At 49.3% G+C, this 22393-nt stretch overlaps 1 protein-coding gene across 15 annotated transcripts in view; it reads right to left on the bottom strand.

Moving 5' to 3' along the window:
- The window catches only part of UBR5 (ubiquitin protein ligase E3 component n-recognin 5), a 2036132-nt gene that overhangs the window by 465497 nt on the left and 1548242 nt on the right, over window positions 1-22393 (bottom strand). For all 15 annotated transcript variants that reach the window (XM_085605144.1, XM_085605147.1, XM_085605145.1 and 12 more), the window contains one exon: window positions 11879-11977. In XM_085605144.1, the coding sequence (XP_085461270.1) occupies window positions 11879-11977 (99 nt within the window). The remainder of the gene's footprint in view (window positions 1-11878; window positions 11978-22393) is intronic.

Genomic DNA, 22393 nt, shown 5'->3' with positions numbered 1-22393 from the left:
AGGAACTAATACTGCTTCCATCGACTACCGAGCCACAACTTAATATGTAATCTACTGTTCTGCGGTCCCGAAAATTTATCACCACGCAATCACCTGCTTTGTTTTTTGCCCTGTTCCCAATCCACCTAGCCCTTCTTACATGCAAAATTTCCCCCTGTTCATCCCTTGGCAATGGCCTATTTTTATTCAGCCAATGCGTGACTTTATTTTTAAGCTCGTCATGCAGCTCTATTTGGCCGAGTTTTAGCTCTGGAACCCCTGTGAGGATGATGACATAGGGGGCCGCTTCTGGGGGTAAATTTAAGCATAACCCCTTATTACCTGATTTGGTATAGGGTACTTCTCTGATGTTAGCAGATGTTGTGTTCTGAGGGGGGTCTTTATTTGTTCTACCAGTGGGTGGAGGATTAGGAATGGGCAATGATGGTGGTCCTATGTTACCACTAGAGGGCCCTGCTACAGGGTTATCTAGTAAAGTGGAGGGCGAGTTCTTTTTTGATAACTCAGCTTCACTAGGTTTGTCCATTTGTGCAGATGATAACTTTGTGCTCAATGTGTCACTGGCCGGAATACTGGTCAGTGAAGATGAGAGCGTGTTACTTCTCCCCCCCCCCCCCCTCGCCCCCCCCTTTAGCTTTACTAGCGAAACAACTTTATCCAGCCTACTCAAGATTTGTTTTGTCTGGGCATCAATCAATTGCTCAAAATGTAGCTTCAGGTCACTAATAATGTTTGACACCCAACCCGGGGGAACCTGTATATCCATTGCTTGGTCCCTTATTTCTTCAGCCACTGTAGATTCTATATTATTAGTATTAAGGTAACATCTAATTACATCGTTGACTACAGCAACCATAACCAGCTGCATCTATTTTAACTAGTCAAGCATTACAAATCATGATGACATCCCTGCATTACCATAAGTAAGACATGATATCCCCTTATGCACTTATCATGAATACATCAGGCATAACAATGAGGTCCTTGCATCATCATTAATAATAAATTGCAGAATCCGAAGATTATGAATCACTCTTAGTACTAAATAATAATGTTAATTCATGGTGCATAATACTTTGAAAACTGTTGGGAAGAACATTCCTCAATAAAACATTTTCATTATGAACCATCTGAGTATTTCTTTACAACCTTTAGGCCACAGATCCTGCAGCCATACCCTTAGCCCCTAGAGGGCACCTCACTCCCAGCTGTAAAGCTCCAGCCTGGGGTGTACTTGAAAGAGGAAGGCACTTCTGGGTTGGTCACCATTCCTTTGACTCTTCACACTTAGGGATAGCTCTTCCAGTAAATTACCTTCTGGGCGCATTGGTGGGAGCTGCGATGCTCTTGTAGCTCCCACACACCTTTTTTTTTATATATCATTGGAAGGTGACCCGCCGTACTGGGGCCGCCACAGGTAATAGAAATAGCTTGGCAATGTCAGGCCCTACAGGCCATTACAAGGCGCTCCTCCGAGAGTGTGCACATTGATAAGCAGCTCTCCCACTGCTCCGGGGAGAGCCGTTGCCTTTGTTTTCTTTTGTTGTCCTTTCAGTGCACTTTTTTTCCCCTTGGGGGGGGGGGGGGGGGGGGGGGGGGGGTGCTCGGTCCCATTTGAGCACCCCATTAGCCCTGGTTCTTTTCGGGGCAGCCCAGGGAGCCAAACCCTGGCTGCCACATCAGTTTCCACGCAGGTAGCTTCTCCTCTGCTGCCTGTGGGAACTGGCAGCACTCCTCTCCCCTGCCCTCTCCTGTGGGCAGGGCGCTCGCGTAGTGGTGGCCACCCTCTCACCCCAGATACGGGCACAGGCCACCACGGATCGAGGTAGTACTGCAACACTACCCTGGCCTAATGTTCTCCATCGGGGCCAGAGGTGGGGGTACAGGGCCCCTGGTTTCTTTTCCAGGGGGTGCCACAGCGCTCCCTGCCTCAATGCAGTGGTAGGGGACTAGAGTTTGGGCGCCCATGATACAAATCCGGCAAGTGGGTTGGAATCCCCGAGCCCTCTTGGCTTTGGGGACAGGATCCCATGCACACTCCTCCCAGGGAAAAATGTAAGAATTCCTCCTTGCGGTGACCCCAGGCGCCCTGGCCCACCCACCCCAGGGGCAGGAAACTATCTGGCAGCGGAGCCCCATGTGCTCCAGGCCTCAGTGGGAGGGTGGGGGCTGTCAAAGGTCAGATCCTTTGCACTTCCACATCTCGGGCCCCGGTGGGCTTTTTCTCTCCATCTTCATTTTTCTCCTGGTGGCGAGCTCTAGCCACCTCGGGTACTTTCCTCATGCCTTCTGGCCTCTAAGGTGCCGAACATTGCAGAAACTGGTTTCACTTGATCCCTGCGCCTGCCTTTCCTCCTGTGTTTCCTCTGACGCCTCTCTTCTCCTTGGTGCAGAAGACCTATCTTTTTTCCACCCAGACCTCAGAGGGTTAAGTGGACCAGCTTCCCTGGTTCTGGGGAGAGACTCAGTGGTCGTGGGGCAAGCCTCAATGGTCCTGGGGCAACTGTAGTTAGAGTCCTTAGTCCAAATGGATATCATGGGGTAGTGGGACAGCTGATTTATTGATGCAGATCCTTCATCCCACCCCTTCCCTCCTCACAAGCTGAGTCAAGCACTGTTAATTGATCCCTTTGTGTGGGGAGGCCTTTGTTCCTGCTGCATGAGAGAAGTGTAATGAACTTGGCATAGCAGGGTTACTAAAGGCCCGGGCTCTCATCTTGAGTTGAGCCAGAGAAATATCACAATCCTGGATGATCCATAAGCTGTACAGATATGTTCTTGGAACTCTTATATTTGTGTTTGGCATACAGATTCCACCCCAGTTCGATAGGTCAGTGGTCTCTGTAGGCCAAAGGGAAGTGAAGCTGCACTCTACGGCACTGTATGATGGAGTGCCACTGCAGACAAGCCAGTAAACCACACTGATTTTCCCTGTGAGTGTACATGGTTATGAGGCCTACCCTAGGTCAATTTCCAATTCAGCAGTCTCTAATCTGCGCCAGGCTACCTGTGCGCAATTATCGAGCTGCGCATGACAGGAGTCTCCAGCACGCAGCCCTCACAGGTGTGTACATGTGTAGCCAGCCAAGTGTCCCTTACCCTTGCTTCAACCCGTCAGCCTAATCCTAAAATGCTGAAACTGGCGGTAAAGATGTGCAGTACATTTACTGTGAATGAGTCACCAGTTGTGAGGCTCTCCCACAGTAAAGAGGTCAAAAAGCAGATGTTCAAAAGCAAAACATTCGGGTGGATTTCATGGGCAGAACCCATCTCCTCACACTGACATATGAAGAAACATCAACGGCACACTACTTGCATAATGCATTATAGGTGACCCTTAGCAGATGTCTGACAAATGTGCCTGGAGAATGCAAATTAAGATGCCATGCTCTGGTAAAATTTGAACGTTTGATGCAAAACAACAAGTTACTTGGCTTCGGTAACAGTCAATTGATGGATACTCGAACTGCATATTCCTCATCTTGTGAGTGTAGCCAGAAAGCAGACTGCATCCAGAAAACTCAATAGCAGTCCTCCTATGTGCCAGTAGGCAGTGCAGTGTGACAACATGTCAAGGTCGTTCTGCTCCCAAGTAAATAATGGAGCCACATACATGTGCCAACCGTGCGTGCCGACATCAGCTTCTTTCATGAACTCTTCAGCGCTCTCACACGCGAACCCCATTGGCAAACTGAATGAATCAGTTTGCCGATTCCTAGAGTGAGAGCTTTATGAATGGAAGAGGAGATACCACAAAATGGGGAGGAGGGACGGCAGTGAGGAACATGGGGTTCAAGAGATTAGATGGACACTTCTAATTGCAGAATAGACATCAAAGTAGTACCTTCCAAGATGGTCTCTCTGTGAAATAGCACAGACTAAAAGTTCTGTAGTACCAAGCAAATAAAATGCCCATCTCAACAGACCGGACTGTTAAGGCAGTAGTGCCTGACTGATATTCAGGACAGGTACTCCACATGTCAAAGCAGTGGTATCAGCCTTGGCCCTAGTAGAATAAGCCAGTCTGAGACTGCTTCTTAGCCAATGTGAAGCAGATCCTAATGCAGATGACTATTCAACAAGAGATGGTCCATTACTGTACCACCTTTTCCGTCTTTGACTATGAGAACCCCAAAAAGAGCCGCGGTATACTCTATATTCTTTGGTATAATCGATGTAAAGAGTGAGTGATCTCTTGGGTTCTAAACAATGGGTTCTCTGTTCCTCTTTCAACAGATGAGAAGGTAGCAAATTATGTCGGGAGGGAGGGTCCTGCCTTGTAAGTAAACGGGCCATTAGTTGTGTGACTGCACAAGTAATGGGCCCATGTTCACCCCTTCATGGGGAACCTGACACCCCATTGTAGTGCTGGACTCTCCCAGGGTAGCAAAGCAGAGCACAGGCCAAGGCCTATATATGGGTGGTGCTGTGGCCTAGTAATCATCATTCGCTGGCAGGCAATTAATAATTGTCCAGTCTGCTTTTTCGTTAGAAAAGTAAAAGTACATTTATTACACACACGTACACTACTTAATACGTTTCTTACCCTCGGTAATGCCTAATCTGGTAGAGACTAGATCTAGGGGCAGATCCCTTACCTTAAAATTATCCCCAGGCGCCAGACAGGATTCCCCAAAATTACTACAGCAGTAACTCTGCGCATCAGTAGTGGGCGCCGAGCGACTCCGTAACGGCGACGTCCACCATATGTGACGTAGTTGGAGTCCATATTAGCCCTCCACTGACATCAGTTTCTTCAGCAATACCTGGCAACGCTAAAATGCGAAAAGCCAAGTATAGAAACTGCTGTGAAGACATGGTGCCCAAAAAAATCCTTATTGTTTTTTTTTTTTTAAAGATGCTGATGTGAAGTATTATTGGTTTCCACGCCAGAAGCGCAGAGCCATCTAAGACACTGGCCAGTGGTGCACAAAACTAGGACCCTGAAAGGAATACCTTAACCCTAGAAGTCAGTTCGCAAAACGGGAAGTAGGGGTGGGGCGGTAAGGAATCTATAACTAACCTCTGTTTCTAACAGATATATCATTACTGAAGGGAAGTAACTTGTTCATCTGAAAGAAACAGTTAGTTATAGATTCCTTACCTTAGAATAGATACCCCAGCAATAACACTGGAGGTGGGTCTGCAAACCAAGTTCAGACCAGAAAGTCCTGGAGAACAGAACGGCCAAAGAAGCCCTCTCTCTGGACTTGGCTGTCCAGGCAGTAGTGCTTTGCGAACGTGTGCAGCGATGCCCACGTAGCTGCCTGACAGATGTCATTGAGGGGGGACTCCTCGTCCCAAAGCAGTAGTAGCTGCCGTCGCCATGGTGGAATGGGTGCACAGCCCCACTGGAGGCTCCTTCTCTGCCAGAGAATAGCACGCTTTAATGCATAAAATGACCCACCTAGAGATGGTCCGTTTGTGCACGGCCTGACCTTTTTTGGCGCCCACGTAGCCAACAAAGAGCTGGTCATCCACCCGGAATTGCTTTGTGCGATCCCAATAGAATGAAAGCGCACATTTTGGATCCAGACGGGGGAGCCTCTCTTCCCCTTAGGAAGGAGGCGGAAAAAAGGTGGGCAAACTGATGGTCTGTCAGATATAGAAAGGAGTAACAACTTTGGGAAGAAAGGATGGATGAGTCCTAAGGACAACCTTGTCTGGATGGACAGTCAGAAAAGAAGGCTTTGAAGAAAGAGCTTGGAGCTCACTCACCCTGCGGGCAGAGGTTGATGGCCACCAGGAAGGCAGTTTTTAAAGTCAGAAGCCTGAGAGGACAGTTATGTAGTGGCTCAAAGGAAGCGCACATAAGGTAAGGAAGAACCAAGTTCAAGTCCCACTGAGGCATTACGAAGGGAACAGGAGGAAAAAGAGGAGTAATGCCCTTAAGGAAGCGATTTACAACAGGTGACTTGAAAAGAGAAGGCTGATGAGGAAGCTTGAGGAAGGCTGAAATGGCCGAGAGGTAGCCCTTAATAGTGCCCAGAGCAGAGCCCTGCTGGGCTCAAGAAAGGAGGAAGAAGAGAACTCAAAGAGGGGCAGAAAGTGGATCCACAGCTTTTGCTGCGCACCATACCACAAATGTATTCCCATCTACAGGCGTATACCCCGTCTTAGTGGAGGGACGCCTGGCTGCCAAGATTACATCACAGACTTCGGGAGGCAGGTCGAACGATGTCAACTGTCGCCGCTCAATCTCCACGCAAGGAGGTGGAGGCTGGACAGTTTTGGGTGGAGGACTGTCCTCTGCTGCTGAAACAGAAGATCCTCCCGAAAGGCAGTCTGATCGGAGGAGCGATGACCATATGTAGCAGCTCGGGATACCAGACTCTTCGTGCCCAATCGAGCGCCACAAGAATGACTTGGGCCCGGTCGCGCCTGATCTTCAACATTCTGGGCAGAAGTGGTATAGGTGGAAAGGCATATGGAAGACTGCAACTCCACTTGCGAATAAAAGCGTCGCCTAGCGAGTGCCGCCTTGGAAATTCCAACGGGCAGAATTGCTGACATTGTGCGTTTTCTTCGGTGGCGAATAGATATAACCAAGGCTCTCCCACTGTTGAAAGAGTCCTTGCACCACCTCCGTGTGAACACGCCATTCGTGATCCATCATGCATCTGTGGCTGAGTTTGTCCGCCCTAGTGTTCAGGGAACCTGCCAGGTGTTGAATCACCAAGGATATGCCCTGATGTTCCAGCCATGTCCACAAGCGAAGGGCCTCCTGACATTGGGTCCACGACCCCACCCCGCCTTGTTTGGTGCAGTACCACATGGTGGTGGTGTTGTCCGTAAACAGCTGCACTACACTTCCCCTGAGAGAGGGAAGGAATGCTTTTAGTGTAAGACGGATCGCCCGAAGCTCCAGAAGGTTGATGTGGAGCCAGGACTATGCTGGAGACCAGAGTCCTCTGATCTCCGCCTCTCCCATGTGGCCGCCCCACCCCAGAAGGGATGCACCAGTCACCACTGTGAACTCTGGTTGGGGAAGGGCGAAGGATCTGCCGTTGACCCAATCCTGGTTCCTTAGCCGCCACGGCAATTGTCGTGCAGCGCCCTCCAAATTCTGAATGCAATCGGACAGATTCCCGTGATGTTGTGCCCACTGGAACTTCAGGTCCCACTGCAGAGCCCGCATATGCCATCTAGCATGTACACCAGAAGGATGCAGGAGGCCATCAAGCCAGGAGCTGGATGGTCATCCTGACTGAAACCCGGGATAGAGGCTGAAAGATCGGTATCATAGCCCGAATATCCCGGACTCGCTGCTTGGGAGGAAAGACCCAAAACTGCGCCGTGTCCAGAACCGCTCCGATGAAGAGGAGCTTCTGAAAGGGAGTCAAGTGTGACTTCGGCACATTGATGGAGAACCCCAGTGAATGCAGGCGAGGTCGGCCATAGTCTGGAGGTGGGAGACGACAGCCTGGGGCGAGCCCGCCTTCAACAGCCAGTTGTCGAGTTAGGGGAAGACTGGAATCTGAGGTACACTTTTAAGACCAAAGGGGAGCATGGTAAACTGAAAATGCTCACCGCAGGTAACGCCGGTGGACCGGCAGGACGGGGATGTGAAAATAAGCGTCCTGCAATTTTAACACTACCATCCAGTCTCCAGGGTCGAGGGCAGACAGGACGTGTGCGTCAACATCTTGAACTTCTTCTTCCGGAGGAAGTGGCTGACGTTCCTGAGATCCAAAATAGGACGCAGGCCTTTGCCCTTCTTAGGCACCAGAAAGTAGTGGGAATAGCAACCAAGACCTACTTCTGGGACACGAATGCGGTTGATGGCTCCCTTGGCCAAGAGTATCAAAACTTCCGGTTGGAGAAGGGCCAGATGATTCTCCGATATGCAATGGTACTGAGGGTGCATGGATGGAGGGGTCGTCTCGACGCAGAGGGAGTAGCCCCTTCGGACTATCTGCAAAACCCACCTGTCCGACGTGATGGTGCGCCAGTGGGGGAGGTGATGGCGAATCCTGCCGCCCACTGGCGTTTGGTGGTCCTGAAAGGTCAGACTAATAGGGTTTGGAGGCTGCTGCAGAGCGGGCTGTGGTGGACTGGCCCGCCCGCTAGCCCCAAGAACCATGGCGGTAGTTCCAACGTCCCCTGCCACAGGGGCTGAACAGCTTGCGCTGGCCTGTGGCTCTGGTCGGGACGTGGAGGGGCACCCCTTCCGTAGCCACGAAAGGGGCGAAAAACAGACTGCGCAGGGCGGGTGGTGGAGAGGCCCAAGGACCTGGCCGTAGCCAGAGAGTCCTCAAAGCGCTCCAGCGCGTTGTCTGCTTTGTCGCCGAAGAGGCGACGGCCATCAAAGAGCATGTCCATAAGACTGGGTTGGACATCCACGGAAAAACCAGTCTACCACAACCAGGTGTAGCGACGAAGGGCTACCGACGTAGAAATCGTCCTGCCTAGTGAGATGGCGTTATCTAGCCCACATGGGATGGTAAACTTCATGGCGTCTCTCCCTTCGGCAACTGCACGAGAGAGTACAGCCCGGGCCTCCTCTGGGCACTGAGGCGGCACTTGCGCAACCGTATTCCACACGGAGTGGGTGTAACGGCCCAACAGACATGCGGTGTTTACCGACTGCAGTCCCAAGCAGTAGGAAGTAAACATCTTCTTTCCAAGATGATCCAGCTTTTTGGATTCCCTATCAGGTGGAGCGTTAGGAAATGCACCCTTGGAGGTAGATGCTTGGATCACCAAGCTCTCAGGGGTGGAGTGTTGGGAGAGGAAAGATGGGTCACCCGGAGCCGAGCGGTGGCGTTGGGCAATCATTCTATCCACAGGAGCCCCTGTGTTGGGCCTGAACCAGGTGCCCAAAAGTGTGTCAGTGAGGGCTTCGTTTAACGGCAGCAGGGCTCCAAATAGCTTGCTGCCAGTTGAAGCACCTTTGTCAGGAGGTTATTCCTGACTGTCACCGTAGGTAGCTCGAGGTGAAGAGCCTCGGCCGCGCTACACAAACCACGGCATAAGACGCTCCCTCCTCCGTAGCCACGGTGGGAGGAGACAACATGCCACGGTCTGGTGAGGTATCCAGACCACTGGTTTCCCCAAGTTCCTCTCGCACGTCCGGTTCATAGCCTAACTGGTAAGTCAGAGGGCCTCCAGACCCCTCCCAGTCCTCACCCTCTTCTGGCTGCCAATCTGGTCTAAAAGAGCAAGGGTAGAACAAGGGCACAAAAGCTCCATATCTACATCGAGGTGGAGGCCGGGGTCGACGTCGGCTGGGGACACAGCCGATGCGTGTCCGGACGTGGTACCGGTGGAATCGGCGCAGGTGTAGGTATCATAAGGTCCACCAGCGCCGATCTGGATCCAGGCCTGGATCCATGGGGACCTTGCGGCGCCGAAGCCGCTGGCCTCGAATGCCCAGGGACCCCAGCCAAGTCCGCGGGACCTAAAGGGGTGCTGGCGGAGTCGGGCTGGCCAAAGATGGCATGCATCGCTTTGTAAAATTGACAAAGCTGGGCAGTGGTCGCTCCGGGTCCCTGGAAGGGGGTAAGGGGGAACATCAGAGTCGACCCTTGAGGCTCCGCACGCAGAACCGCGGGAGGAGCACCACCCACACCTCCGTTGCGTCGGCCGATTGACGAGAAGAAGTCGAAGAGCGACGATGCTTCTTCGACTTCTTCTTGTGCTTTGACTTACCTGACCCCGAGTGCGAAGACTTGGACGAAGAATGATGGTGGTGGCTCCGTGACCGGTCCCTCTACCTCCCACGCGACCGGGACCTCGAACGGCATGAAGCCAACTGCCAGGCCTCGAGAAGCTTTGGGGACCGCTCCCGCAAAGACTTCGTATTCGTGGTCCGGCAGTCAGAGCACGACTTGAGCTTGTGGTCGCGCTCCAGGTAAAACAGGCACACGCGGCGCAGATCCGTCACCGACATCAGTCGGTTACAGGAACTGCAAGCCTTGAAGCCAGGCATCCCTTGTGCACCAGGAGTCGAAGACTCAGCAAAACGGTGTTGAAAAAAGTAGAGGAAAAGTCAGTCAAGAAATGACTGGAGGTACCGCTCTCTCTGGATCTGCGCTGGCTGGTGCAAAAAAAGACAGAACTGACGTCACCGCACGAGGGCAGCGTCTAAGTAGCTACCGCAACATCATCCCTGCGACCACAACGCCAACGACGAACGCGGAGCCGACCGACGCCACCTTTCGATGCGCAGGGGTACTGCTGACAAAAAAACTTTTCAGATCCAGTCTAACGCCTGGGGGTAATTCTAAGGTAAGGAATCTAACGAACTGTTTCTTTCAGATATAGAAATATAGCTGGGCAATCTCATCCCCAGCATCATAGCCCCCTTCTTAGAGTCTGTGCCAAATAATTAATGGAGGACACAAGAGACACCGTATCAGAAGAGTGGCTAAATGGTTGTGGCTTCAATAAAGAGAAGCGCAGCATTGGTTGAGGCCAAGGCGGTGCTGTCTCAGCATCGGACAATGCTATGGGTTGGCAGTTGGTGTACCGTGTGTCAGTGCAGGTTGAGTAGCTAGGGAGTGAAGCCATGAGCAAATCCAGAGGGTACAGCAGCCATACAGGGCAGATCTGCTGACGGAAGGCCAGTTGGAAAGCCTCTCAGCTCCTTGGTGACACGAGAGTTAGCCGGTAACTTGCAAAAAAGATGTAGCATGGCCTTGCAGAACTTCTCAATTTGCTGCGGCATCGATGGAAAAACGGTTGGAATTGATGGCGTATTCTGTGAAGATGGAATGCGGCGGGCAGAGGCAGCTCATGCAAGGACTTCTTACGTTTGCTCTTGGATTTAGCGGAGGATCTGTCGGAGTTAGCTCTTGACCAGGACCTACCTTTGGACTTAGACTGATCTCGGCATGGGGTCTTGCTGGGCTTCGCCATGGAGAGTTTGGCTTCCTGGTCTCAAATGGCCTTGGGGGTGCATCAATTTACAATAACTGCAGACCTTGGATTCGTGGTCTGAACTTAGGCCCCACAGGCAAACCACATATGGGATAGTGATTGACATTTGTTTGCAACATTCCCCAAAGGGTTGTACCCTGTAGACTTGGGAGGAGACACATTCCCTTGCACAGTGTAGAAAGGTTTTCATAAATTAGTCTCAAGGATACGAGGGGTAGCTTCGGATCCACCTACGTTGGTGAGGAAAGAAAGGAACTGATGCCAGTGCCCCTGGGTGGCACCTTAATAGGGCCCCAGGTATCACTTCTGGAACGGACTGACATAGGTGCGGAGCCATGAGGCACCCCATGTTGGCCTGTAGGAGTACTGCTTAACCCCTTCGGTGCTCATGACGGAACGGTTCCGTCATGAGCCACGGTTGAGCTGTGCTCATGACGGAACCGTTCCGTCATGACCACGCCCGCGCAAGATTCCGTCAGCACAGCGGCGGAATTTGCGCAGCATGGAAGGGGTTAAGATTGTCCGGATCCAGACGGTCTCCTGGGGAGTACTAAAAAGGTGAGGAATCTGCAGTTAGAAGTCTCTATCAGAAAGATGGTAGTAGCAGGAGTATGTGTGGCTTTAGTTACCCAGGTTAGTTGTCTAACTAGAATCTCCAAGCCACATCAATAAAAAAGTACACTCAGCAGCAATGCATAGAGAACACACAACTGCTAGGCATAAGCACATCGTATCTCTAGCTCATAGAGGATAAGGGTCTGTAGAATGAAGCCAGTTGTTGTGTGCAACTCCACGAACTGGGAAAATATGAGACACTGCATCGACCTTGGCTTCAGTCTAACTCTTCATGTGTTGAAAAAAATTATAGTTCCATTTTCCTACCTGTCAGTACTCTACATCCCAAGACTGAAAAAACAGAAACTAGACACAAAGCTATTGAGCCTACTTTTTGTAAATACAGAAATATCTAGCTGTAAATGTTGAATAGTGTGTTTACCTCCAATGCCAAATCTCTTGTTTGTTGGTTTCGAATACGTTCCATTTCTCTACGGAATTTAGACTCCTTCACTTCAAAACCACCCAATTCAGTCAGGATCTGTATTAGAAACAGACATTACATTAAAAAACAATTTTTTGTCTGAGACAGTGATTGAAATAAAACAGACTTTGTGTAATCAACTGTAATAGTCCGATCACTCTGAAGCTCTTTTCCCAAGCACAAATCCATCTATGAAGTACAAGTTCAGCATGAACAGAGGCAACCACAGCCTGCCCTAAACACAAAGTAGAATTCTCTTTCCTGAAGAAAGTTTTCAATAATGATTCTACCCGATTTTATAATGACGCTATAGGAAGCTGGCTCTGTATATACTATACCAAAGTGAGGTATAGTGTGCAGAGTCCAGTGGAATGCTAAAGGTAGGCAGAATTAAAGTAGATTGCACCTCACTCTCTATTTTAGGTAGTGTGGTCGAGCAGTAAGGCTTTATCAGAGGACAGTGTTAAGCATTTGTTGTACACACTCAGTCAGCAAATGAATTCACACACTCCAAGACTTAACTTCAGACCAATTGTTTTTGTATAAAAAAATATTCTTTTAGTTATTTTATATTGTAGAACCAAGCAAGCCTGGCACATGTAAGCAAATACTTTACAGTAGTAATGCAGTTGTAACACAGTTTGGTTTGCAATTGTATATGCACTTTGTTTTGATTACAGTATCGATACTGAAAATGCAATGCTTTGGAAATACAGTGGATATACTTTCTATAGATTAGATTACTTTCAGATTACTTTTCTTACACAGTATACCTGGATACTACACTGGAACATCTCCTGTAAACAGGTAAGTAAAAGTGTTTTTGTTATTTAGTACAGTTGTAAAAGGATTTTGCAACTCCACACATTCAGAAACTTTTCATAGAAAAATAGTGTGATCGGTTAGCAGGTAAGTACTTTGTTGTGGGAGTTGGTATTCTGGGGTCCCCGAGGGTCAAGGATGCACTCCTGTTACACCCTCAGCAGCACTAGGGCGGCTGGGTACAGAGTGCTGAGGCCCAATGTTATCAACTGGGGGATGGGGGCCTCTGGTTGGTGGCTGCTGACGAGCAGGCTACTGGGTTGTGGGAGCAAAGCTCCTAAACTTAAGCTCAGGGCATATGGGGGTTTAGGCCAGCACAAAAGATGGCACTGGGGTGGCCGGGTGGAGGGTGCTGTTTTGGCATTGGAAACCCTGTAGCTTTCAAGGGGGAGTCTCCGGTTTGCAAATGCACTGCAGGCTCGGGGACGAAGGTCTTCTGGGTGCGACCACCACTTGGAGAGGTAAGTTGGAATCTTGGGGGTTGGTTAGGCACCATCGGTTGGGCCACCTAAGGCCGTGGGGCGGCGCGTGCACGGGTGCCTTTTAGGGTCGGATCTTCTTACCAGCTCCTGGTCGCGGTTGGGGGGGGATCTTCCGGTTTGAGGCTGCTGGCGTCGGCGGGTCAGGATAGCAGGGGAGACCTCCTCTTCATTTTGGGCCACTCGAACTTGGGCCGTGGGCGTCAGGTGCAGAGTGGTGCAGACCTGCGGATCCTTGCGAAGCTGAAATCTGTTGTTGAACAAATCCGGTGTTCATGGGACACAGTCTTTTAGATGGAAGGCAGGGGGGTCCTCCAGGTTTCTTGAGGTTGCTGACTGCAAGACACACTGGGATTTCGCTGTCTTTATGGTGAGCATATGTAGAGAGGACTTGTGACTGGGTTCGAAGGGCGCCTTCATAAGTTGCGTGAGATCTACATTGAGGTTCCAAGCCTGTGGTGGTACCCTTTTTGGGGGGGCGATTTGTTTGGCCCCTTGCAGGAATCTTTTTACCACCTGGGATGTAAAGAACAAGTTACTTACCTTCGGTAACGCTTTTTCTGGTGGATACGGTATCTGCCTGTGGATTCCACACCTTGTGAATATCACCGGCGCCAGCAACATTCGGAAACTTTTGTAGCTCTCCACGCCGACGTCACAGAAACGCTGCTCCGCTGACGTCACTGGATCCATAAGAGGACCTCGTCGGCGTGATGACGTCAGTTCCGCCCTTTTTTCCATGCCTTCGAGGCACACGGATGGACCGACAACAATATATATACAGTATACACAGTACATAATATTCATACCAACACACACAGTATGAAGACAATGCAGTAAAGCAAAAGAAATAACACTTCCTTTGACAGCAACAGATAGATTTGATCACATTATCACTATTGTAGGTATGCAAGGGTGGACCACGGGGAGGCGGATGGGTCAGTGAGGAATCCACAGGCAGATAATGTATCCACCAGAAAAAGTGTTACCGAAGGTAAGTAACTTGTTCTTCTGATGGATACATCTGCCAGTGGATTCCTCACCTTGTGAATAGATTACCACAGCAGTCCCCACTCCCGGAGGAGGGTGTCCACCCTTCCATACCAAAATGTCCTGAAGGACAGAACGAGCAAAGTGTCCGTCCCTCCTCACCTCGGAATCCAAGCAGTAATGCTTTGCGAAAGTGTGGAGGGAGGCCCAAGTTGCCGCCCTACAAATGTCCTCCACAGGAACACCTCTAGATAAAGCAGATGTAGAAGACTTTGCCCTGGTAGAATGAGCCCTTATAACCTCTGGAGGTTCCTTACCGGCCAAAGAGAAACATATCTTGATGCACAAGATAATCCATCTGGAAAGGGTGCGCTAAGTGTGTGTGTGTATGGGGGTGTGTGTGTGCGTGTGTGTGCGTGTGCGCAAGTGTGTGTTAATGCAAGAGAAACCCAGCTTCTCACAGACTCCTGTTTTGTCAAAAAATGTTTATATCAGAGCTGGTTCCAAAATAGGTCATGATGTCACTGGTATCAACAACAGCACTGTCCCGTAGATGCTGTAAGGGAGGGAGAGCAGAACAAGTTACTCGCGTTCGGTAATGCTCTTTCTAGTGTATTCTTGGCTCACCTTTAGAATATCCCCAGGTGCCAGATCTGATCCAAAACAGCATTGCTCCCTCAGGCCGGTAGGCGGCGTGCATCTAACTGTATGTTGATTTCGTTCTGCCCAGGAAGCAAATGTTGGAGCAGCATGTAAGTGTCACCCCGGCACGTTGATGTCAGTTTCCATCTTGACTCTGTCCGGTGCTCAACAGAAATCACAGGTACCATTGTGCATTTCTCTCATTTAGGATAATTTCATGTGGAAAATAGACCTTTTCACAGAGCATGGGAAGGGGGGAAGAGGGGAAGAGGGGGGAGGGGGAAGAGGGGAAGAGGGGGGGAGGGGGAAGAGGTGAGGGGTCTGCAGTTAGATAAATCATGCAGAAATAGTGCTACCCAAGGTAAGTAACATTCTTCTGATTGATTATTCTATTCATGGATTCCTCACCTTCAGAATAAACATCAAAGCCGTACCTCCCACAGTGGTGGGTTTGTGAAATGGCTCAGACCAAAAAGTCCTGCAAGACCGATCAGGAAAAATGCACATGGCAACAGAACTGGTTGTCAAGGCAGGAGTTCTTTGTGAATGTGTGATTTGTCAGCCACTTTGTAGCCTGACAGATTAATGACAGGCACTCTGCATGCCAGCTCGGTGGTAGCAGCCTTGGCCCTGGTGGAATGGGCCCTCAAACTTTCCGGAAGCTGTTTCCTGGCCAAAGAGTAGCAGATCTTAATTCAGAAGACTATCTATTTTGCCTTACTTTGCCCCACAGAACCCTACCAAGAGATTGTCCACCTCACAGTCATTGGTGCAACTGATGTAAAAGCAGAACGCTCTTTTTGGATCCAGATAATGGAGTCTCTTCTCCTCTTGGTAGTGTGATGGATTGCCCAACGTGGAATGCAGTCACGACTTTTGGCAAAAAGGCCTTTCTGGTCCTCAACGCTATTTTATCTGGGTATGGTGGTTGAACCGAGAGAACTTTTAAGTTCACTTACGCGGACAGTCGAAGTCACCGCGACCATTAACACAGCCTTTAAAGTCAGGAGACGTACAGACCAGCTGTGCATTGGGTCGAATCGCGTGCACATGACCCACATTAGAATCACAGAGGATTCTGGAGGAAACAAATTAATGAAACCTTTTAGAAACCTAATCACAACAGGTGATCGGAATAAGGAAGATAGGTCCAGGTAAATGTACAAAAGGTCGAAAGGGTGGACAAAAACCTTTAACGGTGATAAATTAAAGTTCTTGCTGGGCTAGAGACAAGACAAGCAACAGGGCATCTGGAAATGTAGCATATAATGGGTCAGTATTGTGGGTGCCGAAACAAGGCTACAAACTTATCCCGGCATGAACAGACTTTGCAGGAGGATGCATGGCAGCCGGATAACATCCACAACTTCGAAAGAAAGATCAAAAAGAGTCGCGCACTCAGGTGCAGAATGTACAGATTTGGGTGCAGCACCCTTCCCTGCTGTTGCGACTGGAGGTCCTCCCATAGTAGTAGCCTAATCGGAGTACAGATGGATGCTCATGCCCAGAAGTTCCGGACACCACACTTTCCTTGACTAATACGGACCCACTAGGTGACGTGGTTGTTCCTGATCTTCAGAACTCGGTACAAGAGTTCCCCCCCAAGCTCCACTTTATCTGGAATGCATCTCTGAGAAAGAGCCCTCTGGGAAACTCCAGCATGCAGAAGGTTTGACTTTGTGATTTCTCAACTGTGAGAAAACCAATCTAACCAGGGTTTTCCCCATTGCTGGAAGATACGCTGTGCCACTTCGAAGTTTAACTACATCAGCACCAGGTGGTTCACTACCTCGAAAATGCACTGGCACAGGGCCCAGGACCCCACCATACCCTGCTTGTTGCAGTAGCACCTGGCAGCAGTGTTTCACGTGAGACCTGAATGGATGGGTAGGAATGCTTTCAGTGCTAAGTGAATGGCCTGCAACTCAAACAGTCTGATGTGGATATTTGTCTTAGTACCAGAGTGATCTGATCTCTACCTCTCCCAGATAACCGGCCCATCGCAACAGTGACACATCAGTCACCACCGTCCGTTCTGGTTGGGACAGGGAGAATGGTCCGCCTTCAGGACAACTGCAGCTGAAGCAGCACTGCAGGTATTTTACAGTCTCCTTCGATTCCTGTATGGAATCTGAACAGGTTGCCCTAGGTGCTAGGCCCACTGAGACTTCAGGCGCCACCTGGCAAGGTTGACAAGCATGATGCCAAGAGGCTCAGAAGCCTCAGAACCACTCTCAAAGAGGCACAGGGCAGCGTCTGAAACATCTGGATCATACCCAGAATGTTCTGAACTCAGTGTGTGGAAGGAAGACCCTAATATATACCATATCCAGGGTAGCTTCAATGAAAGGGAGTCTTTGTGGTGTAGTCAGGAGTGACTTTGCCAAGCTGATAGTGAACCTCTGTGAAGTCATGGGGTTCGCAATAGTTTGGAGGTTCTATATAACTGACTACGATACGTCTGCCTTCAACAGTCATTCGTTGCGGAAGGAGAAAACTAGAATCCCTGGTGAGGCCGAAGCACAGCATAGCAAATTTGAACTGCTTGTGGCCCACTTTGAACTGCAAGTAGTGTCTGTGGGATTACAGAACAGGGACATGAAAGTAGGTGTCCTGCAGGTCCAAAGCCACCCTCCAGTCACTGGGATTGAGGCAGAAAGAACCTGGGCCAGCGTAAGCATCTTGAAATTGTACTTTCAGCAAGAAGTCATTCAGAGGGTGGAGATCTAAAGCAGATCAAAGGCCTCCGTCATTCTTCCGGTTGAGGAAATAGTGGGAGTAACAGCCAGTCTTTATTTCCTGGGCCGGGATCCACTCTATGGCTCCTCTGCCCCAATGAGCTTGCACTTCTTGGAACAAGATACACAGGTGCTTCTCTGAAAGATGTTCTGATGTGGGCGACCAATACAACAGGTAAAAAAGGAATGGCACCACATAGACTCGGTCGTTGATCTGGAGGACCCACCTGCCGTCTATCTTGTGTTGAAATATCTGATCCTGCATCCCACACAGGGTGTGTGTGCGCGCCACTAAGGGCAAACTACAGGGGTTTGGTGGCTATTTCCGTACATGCAGATGACTGCAAAGTATGTTGCCCATAGTGACCTAGACATTGTCTGCCTAATGCACAAGTTACTTATCTTCTGTAACGATATATCTTTAAGAAGCATTAGTTATTTATAGATTCCTTACCTTAGAATTACCCCTAGGCGTCAGACTGGATCTGGAAAGCTTTTTCATCAGCAGTACCTCTGCGTGTCAGAAGGTGGCGTCAGTCGGCTCCGCGTCAGTCGGCGGCGTCGTGGTCGCCCTTGTGCGCTGATGTCAGTTCTGTACACAACTTTCCGCGCCAGTAACACAGAACCATGCAAGACACGGACCATTGGTGCACAAAACCAGGGACCTGAAAGGATGTCCTTAATCCAAGAAATCAGTTTGCAGAACGGGGAGCATGGGCGGGGCAGTAAGGAATCTATAACTAACTAATGTTTGTTACAGATATATCGTTACCGAAGGTAAGTAACTTGTGCATCTGAAAGAAGCACGTTAGTTATAGATTCCTTACCTTAGAATAGATACCCCAGCAATACCAACCCCGGTGGTGGGTCTGCGAACCAAGATCACACCAGAAAATCCTGGAGAACAGAATGGCCAAAGAAGCCGCCTCTCCAGACTTGGCTGTCCAGGCAGATGTGTTTGATGAACGTGTGCAGCGATGCCCACGTGGCTGTCTGACAGATGTCATTTAGAGGGACTCCTCTTCCCAAGGAAGTAGTGGCTGCCGTCGCCCAGGTGGAATGAGCGCGTAGCCTGACTGGAGGCTCCTTTTTAGCTAGAGAGTAACAAGCCTTAATACGCAACATGACCTACCGAGAAATGGTGCGTTTGTGTATGGCCCGACCTTTCTTTGCACCCACGTAACCAACAAAAAGTTGATCATCCACCCGGAACTGCTTGGTGCGGTCCAGATAGGAGAGCGCACCTTTTGGGTCCAGACAGTGGAGCCTCTCTTCTTCCTTTGAAGGATGCGGAGGCGGGAAGAAGGTGGGCATCTGCCCGATGTGGAAGGCAGTGACAATCTTAGGAAGAAAGGATGGACGGGTCCTGAGAACCACCTTGTCCGGATGAACAGACAAGAAGGAAAATGCTACTTACCAGTATGCATCTGTTCTTAGAATGTAGAGCTGTAGATCCAAACACTTATGCATAGATCGCCATCTGGTGCTGGGCCCGGATGTTTGCACTTTGTTGTTGTCCTGAAAAGTCTTTGGAAGTCACGGGATAGGTGGCTCCTCCTTCGGACAAGAGTGCGCATGGGCATCGACTCCATCGTCAGATAGTTTTTTCGTCAAGAAGGGAAATGATGGAGTTTTGTAAGAAACAGAAAAGATGTCCATGTATGTTGTATGTAAATAAGATAATACTGGAACAGATGAAGGTAGCCGGGGAGGTGGGTGGGCGTGTGTGGATTTACAGCTCTACATGCCAAGAACAGATGCATACTGGCAAGTAGCATCTTCCGTTCGAGGCTTATGAGCCGTAGATCACACACTTATGCATAGCAGTTCTCCTACTTAGCGGCGATTACCAGTGTCTGTTGCAGTAGTTCGAAATTGTGTTTTAAGTACAGCTTGGCCCACACTAGCTTGTTGTTTCTCCTGCATATCTACACAATAGTGTTTTGTGAATGTGTGCGGTGTAGACTATGTAGCTGCTTTGCCGATATCATTTTAGTGGATTGTTCCCCAAAATTTCCATTGAAGCCCCTATCCTTCTGGTAGAGTGGGCTTTAGGGGGGATAGATAACATACCTTTTGCTTTGTGATAGCACATTTGTATACATTTGACAACCCACCGTGCAATCCCATACTTTGATATAGGATTGCCTTTATGTGGTGGTGAGGAGGATACAAAAAGTTATTTTGTTTTCTCAATATAATAAAAGAGTGCCCTTGTTACGTCGGGTATGAAGAGCTCTCTCTGCGACTGTTTGTGGTTGCGAGAAGAAAACTGGCAACTCAGACTGTTTGAGATGAAAAGGAGAGATAACTTTAGGAAGGAATTTGGGATTTGTCCTGAGAACCACTTTGTTATGATGGATTTGTACAAATAGTTCTTGAATAGTTAGTGCTTGTAGCTCGCTGACTCTTAAGAGAAGTAATGGCCACAAGGAAAGCGACTTTCCATGTAAGAAATTGTAGCTTGCATTTATACAGAGGTTCGAATGGAGGGCCCAGCAGTCTTGTGAGGACAATGTTTAAATTCCACACTGGTGAGGGTGGCACCCTAGGAGCAATGATTCTTTTAAGGCCTTCCATAAATGCTTTAATGGCAGGTACCCTGAATAAAGACAAGTGTTGTCTATTTTGTAAGTAAGCCGCTATGGCAGCGAGGTGTAATCTAATAGATGTGTATGCTAGATTACACCTTTGAACATGTAGTAGGTAACATATGATGTGTTGAATAGACACATCTAAAGGATTGATGCTGTTGGTATTACAGTATATTACAAAACTTTTCCACTTGGCTGCCTAGCAGGCTCCAGTGGTGGGGCGTCTAGCCTCCTTGATAATATTCATACACTCAGGGGGTAGGTTAAGGTAACCAAATTCTAAGACTTCAGGAGCCAGATCGCTAGGTTGAGCTGTGTTGGGTCCGGGTGTCTGATCTCTCCACGTTTCTGTGTTGAGGCATGGGGAGAGGTGTAGTTTGTGGTGTGGGACTACTGATAGTTCCAGCAGTGTTGTGTACCATGGTTGTCTGTCCCATGTTGGAGCAACTAGGATGAGTGTCAGTGAGTGTTGCTGTAGTTTGCGCAGCACCAATGAAATGAGTGGGAGAGGCGGAAAAGCGTACACAAATTTGCCTGACCAATTCATCCATATCGCATTGGCTTTGGACAATGGGTGTCGATATCTTGCGGCGAAGCTGAGGCATTTTGTGTTGTAATGTGTGGCGAAGAGATCTATCTCTGGCTGCCCCCACATTTGGAAAAATGGTTGAAGAACTTGTGGATGAAGTTCCCACTCGTGAATCTGTTGTGTCTGACGACTTAACAGATCCGCAATGCTGTTTTGTATTCCTGGAACGTGTTGGGCTAGGAGAAAATTTTTTGAGGAATAGCCCACCTCCATATCCTCTGCGCTAATTGAGAGAGCTGTAGGGAGTGTGTCTCGCTTTGTTTTTGTATATAGTACATTGCTGTCATATTGTAGGTGCGGACTAGGACAGCTTTGCCTGATATTTGTTTCTGGAATGATTTTAATGCCAGAAATACTGCTAGTAACTCCAGGTAATTGATGTGGAGTAGCTTTCACGGAGGTGTCCATATGCCCTGTATCGTGTGATGTAGTAGATGAGCTCCCCAGCCGGTGAGTGATGCGTCTGCTGTTAGCACAATCTGTGGAACTGGCTCTAGGAACGGCCGCTCTTTGGAAAGGTTTTGTGTGTTCCACCACTGCAGAGAGCAATTGGTGCGGCCGTCCACCAACACCAGATCTGTCAGCTGACCTTGAGCCTGGTTCCACTGACGTGCTAAGCAGTCTTGTAGGGGACGCATGTGGAGTCTGGCATGAGATACTATGAATATGCAAGAGGCCATCAACCCTATGAGCTGCATGAACACTCAAGCTGGAAGCGAGTGTTGTGGTTGGAATTTTGTAACAAGACTTTGTATGCTTGCTATCCTGGGTGGACTGGGATATGCAAGGCCTTTTGAGGTGTTTATTGTGGCACCAAGATACTGTTGGATGTGGGACGGCTGTAGGTGAGACTTTGTGAGGTTTATGGTGAATCCTAAGTCGTGAAGTATTTGGATTGTGGCGTGTGTGTGATTTACACACTGGCTGTATGACTTGGCTTTTATGAGCCAGCCCAAGTATGGGAAGACGTGAATTTGTTGTCGTCTTAAGTGAGCCGCAACTACTGCTAGACATTTTGTGAAGACTCTGGGTGGTGTGGTGACTCCGAATGGGAGTACCTTGAATTGGTAATGCTGACCGTCCACTAAAAATCTGAGATATTTCTTGTGAGCGGGGTGAACGGGAATATGGAAGTAGGCGTCCTTGAGATCTAGGGTGGCAATGAAATCGCCTTGTGTGAGCAGAGGAAGGACCTGTTGAAGTGTGACCATGTGAAAATGGTCTGATTGTATGTAAAGGTTTATGGGTCTGAGGTCCAGGATGGGTCTCAGGGTTCCGTCCTTCTTTGGAATGAGGAAGTACATGGAGTCAACTCCCGTGTTTTGCTGCTGGAGGGGAACTGGTTCTATTGCATGTTTTTGTAGGAGGGAAAGCACTTCTTGCTTTAGCAGCAATAAATGTTCTGTTGACATTGGGCGATGTCTGGGTGGTAAGTTTCGGGGGGGGGGGGGGGTAGAGGTGAGTTCTAGACAATAACCGGTTTGAATGATTTGTCTCACCCACCTGCCGGTAATAATGTTGTTCTAGACAAGTAGGAATTGTAGCAGTCTTCCCCCGACCGAAGTGGAATGGTCCGGGGGCAGTAGAAGGAAGTCACTGGGTGGGGGTGGGGGTGGGGG

This window comes from Triturus cristatus, chromosome 5_1, assembly GCF_964204655.1.
Source record: "Triturus cristatus chromosome 5_1, aTriCri1.1, whole genome shotgun sequence".
Lineage (NCBI taxonomy): Eukaryota > Metazoa > Chordata > Amphibia > Caudata > Salamandridae > Triturus > Triturus cristatus.
Note: the sequence above shows the minus strand (reverse complement) of the source record. Positions and strands in the feature narration are given on the sequence as shown.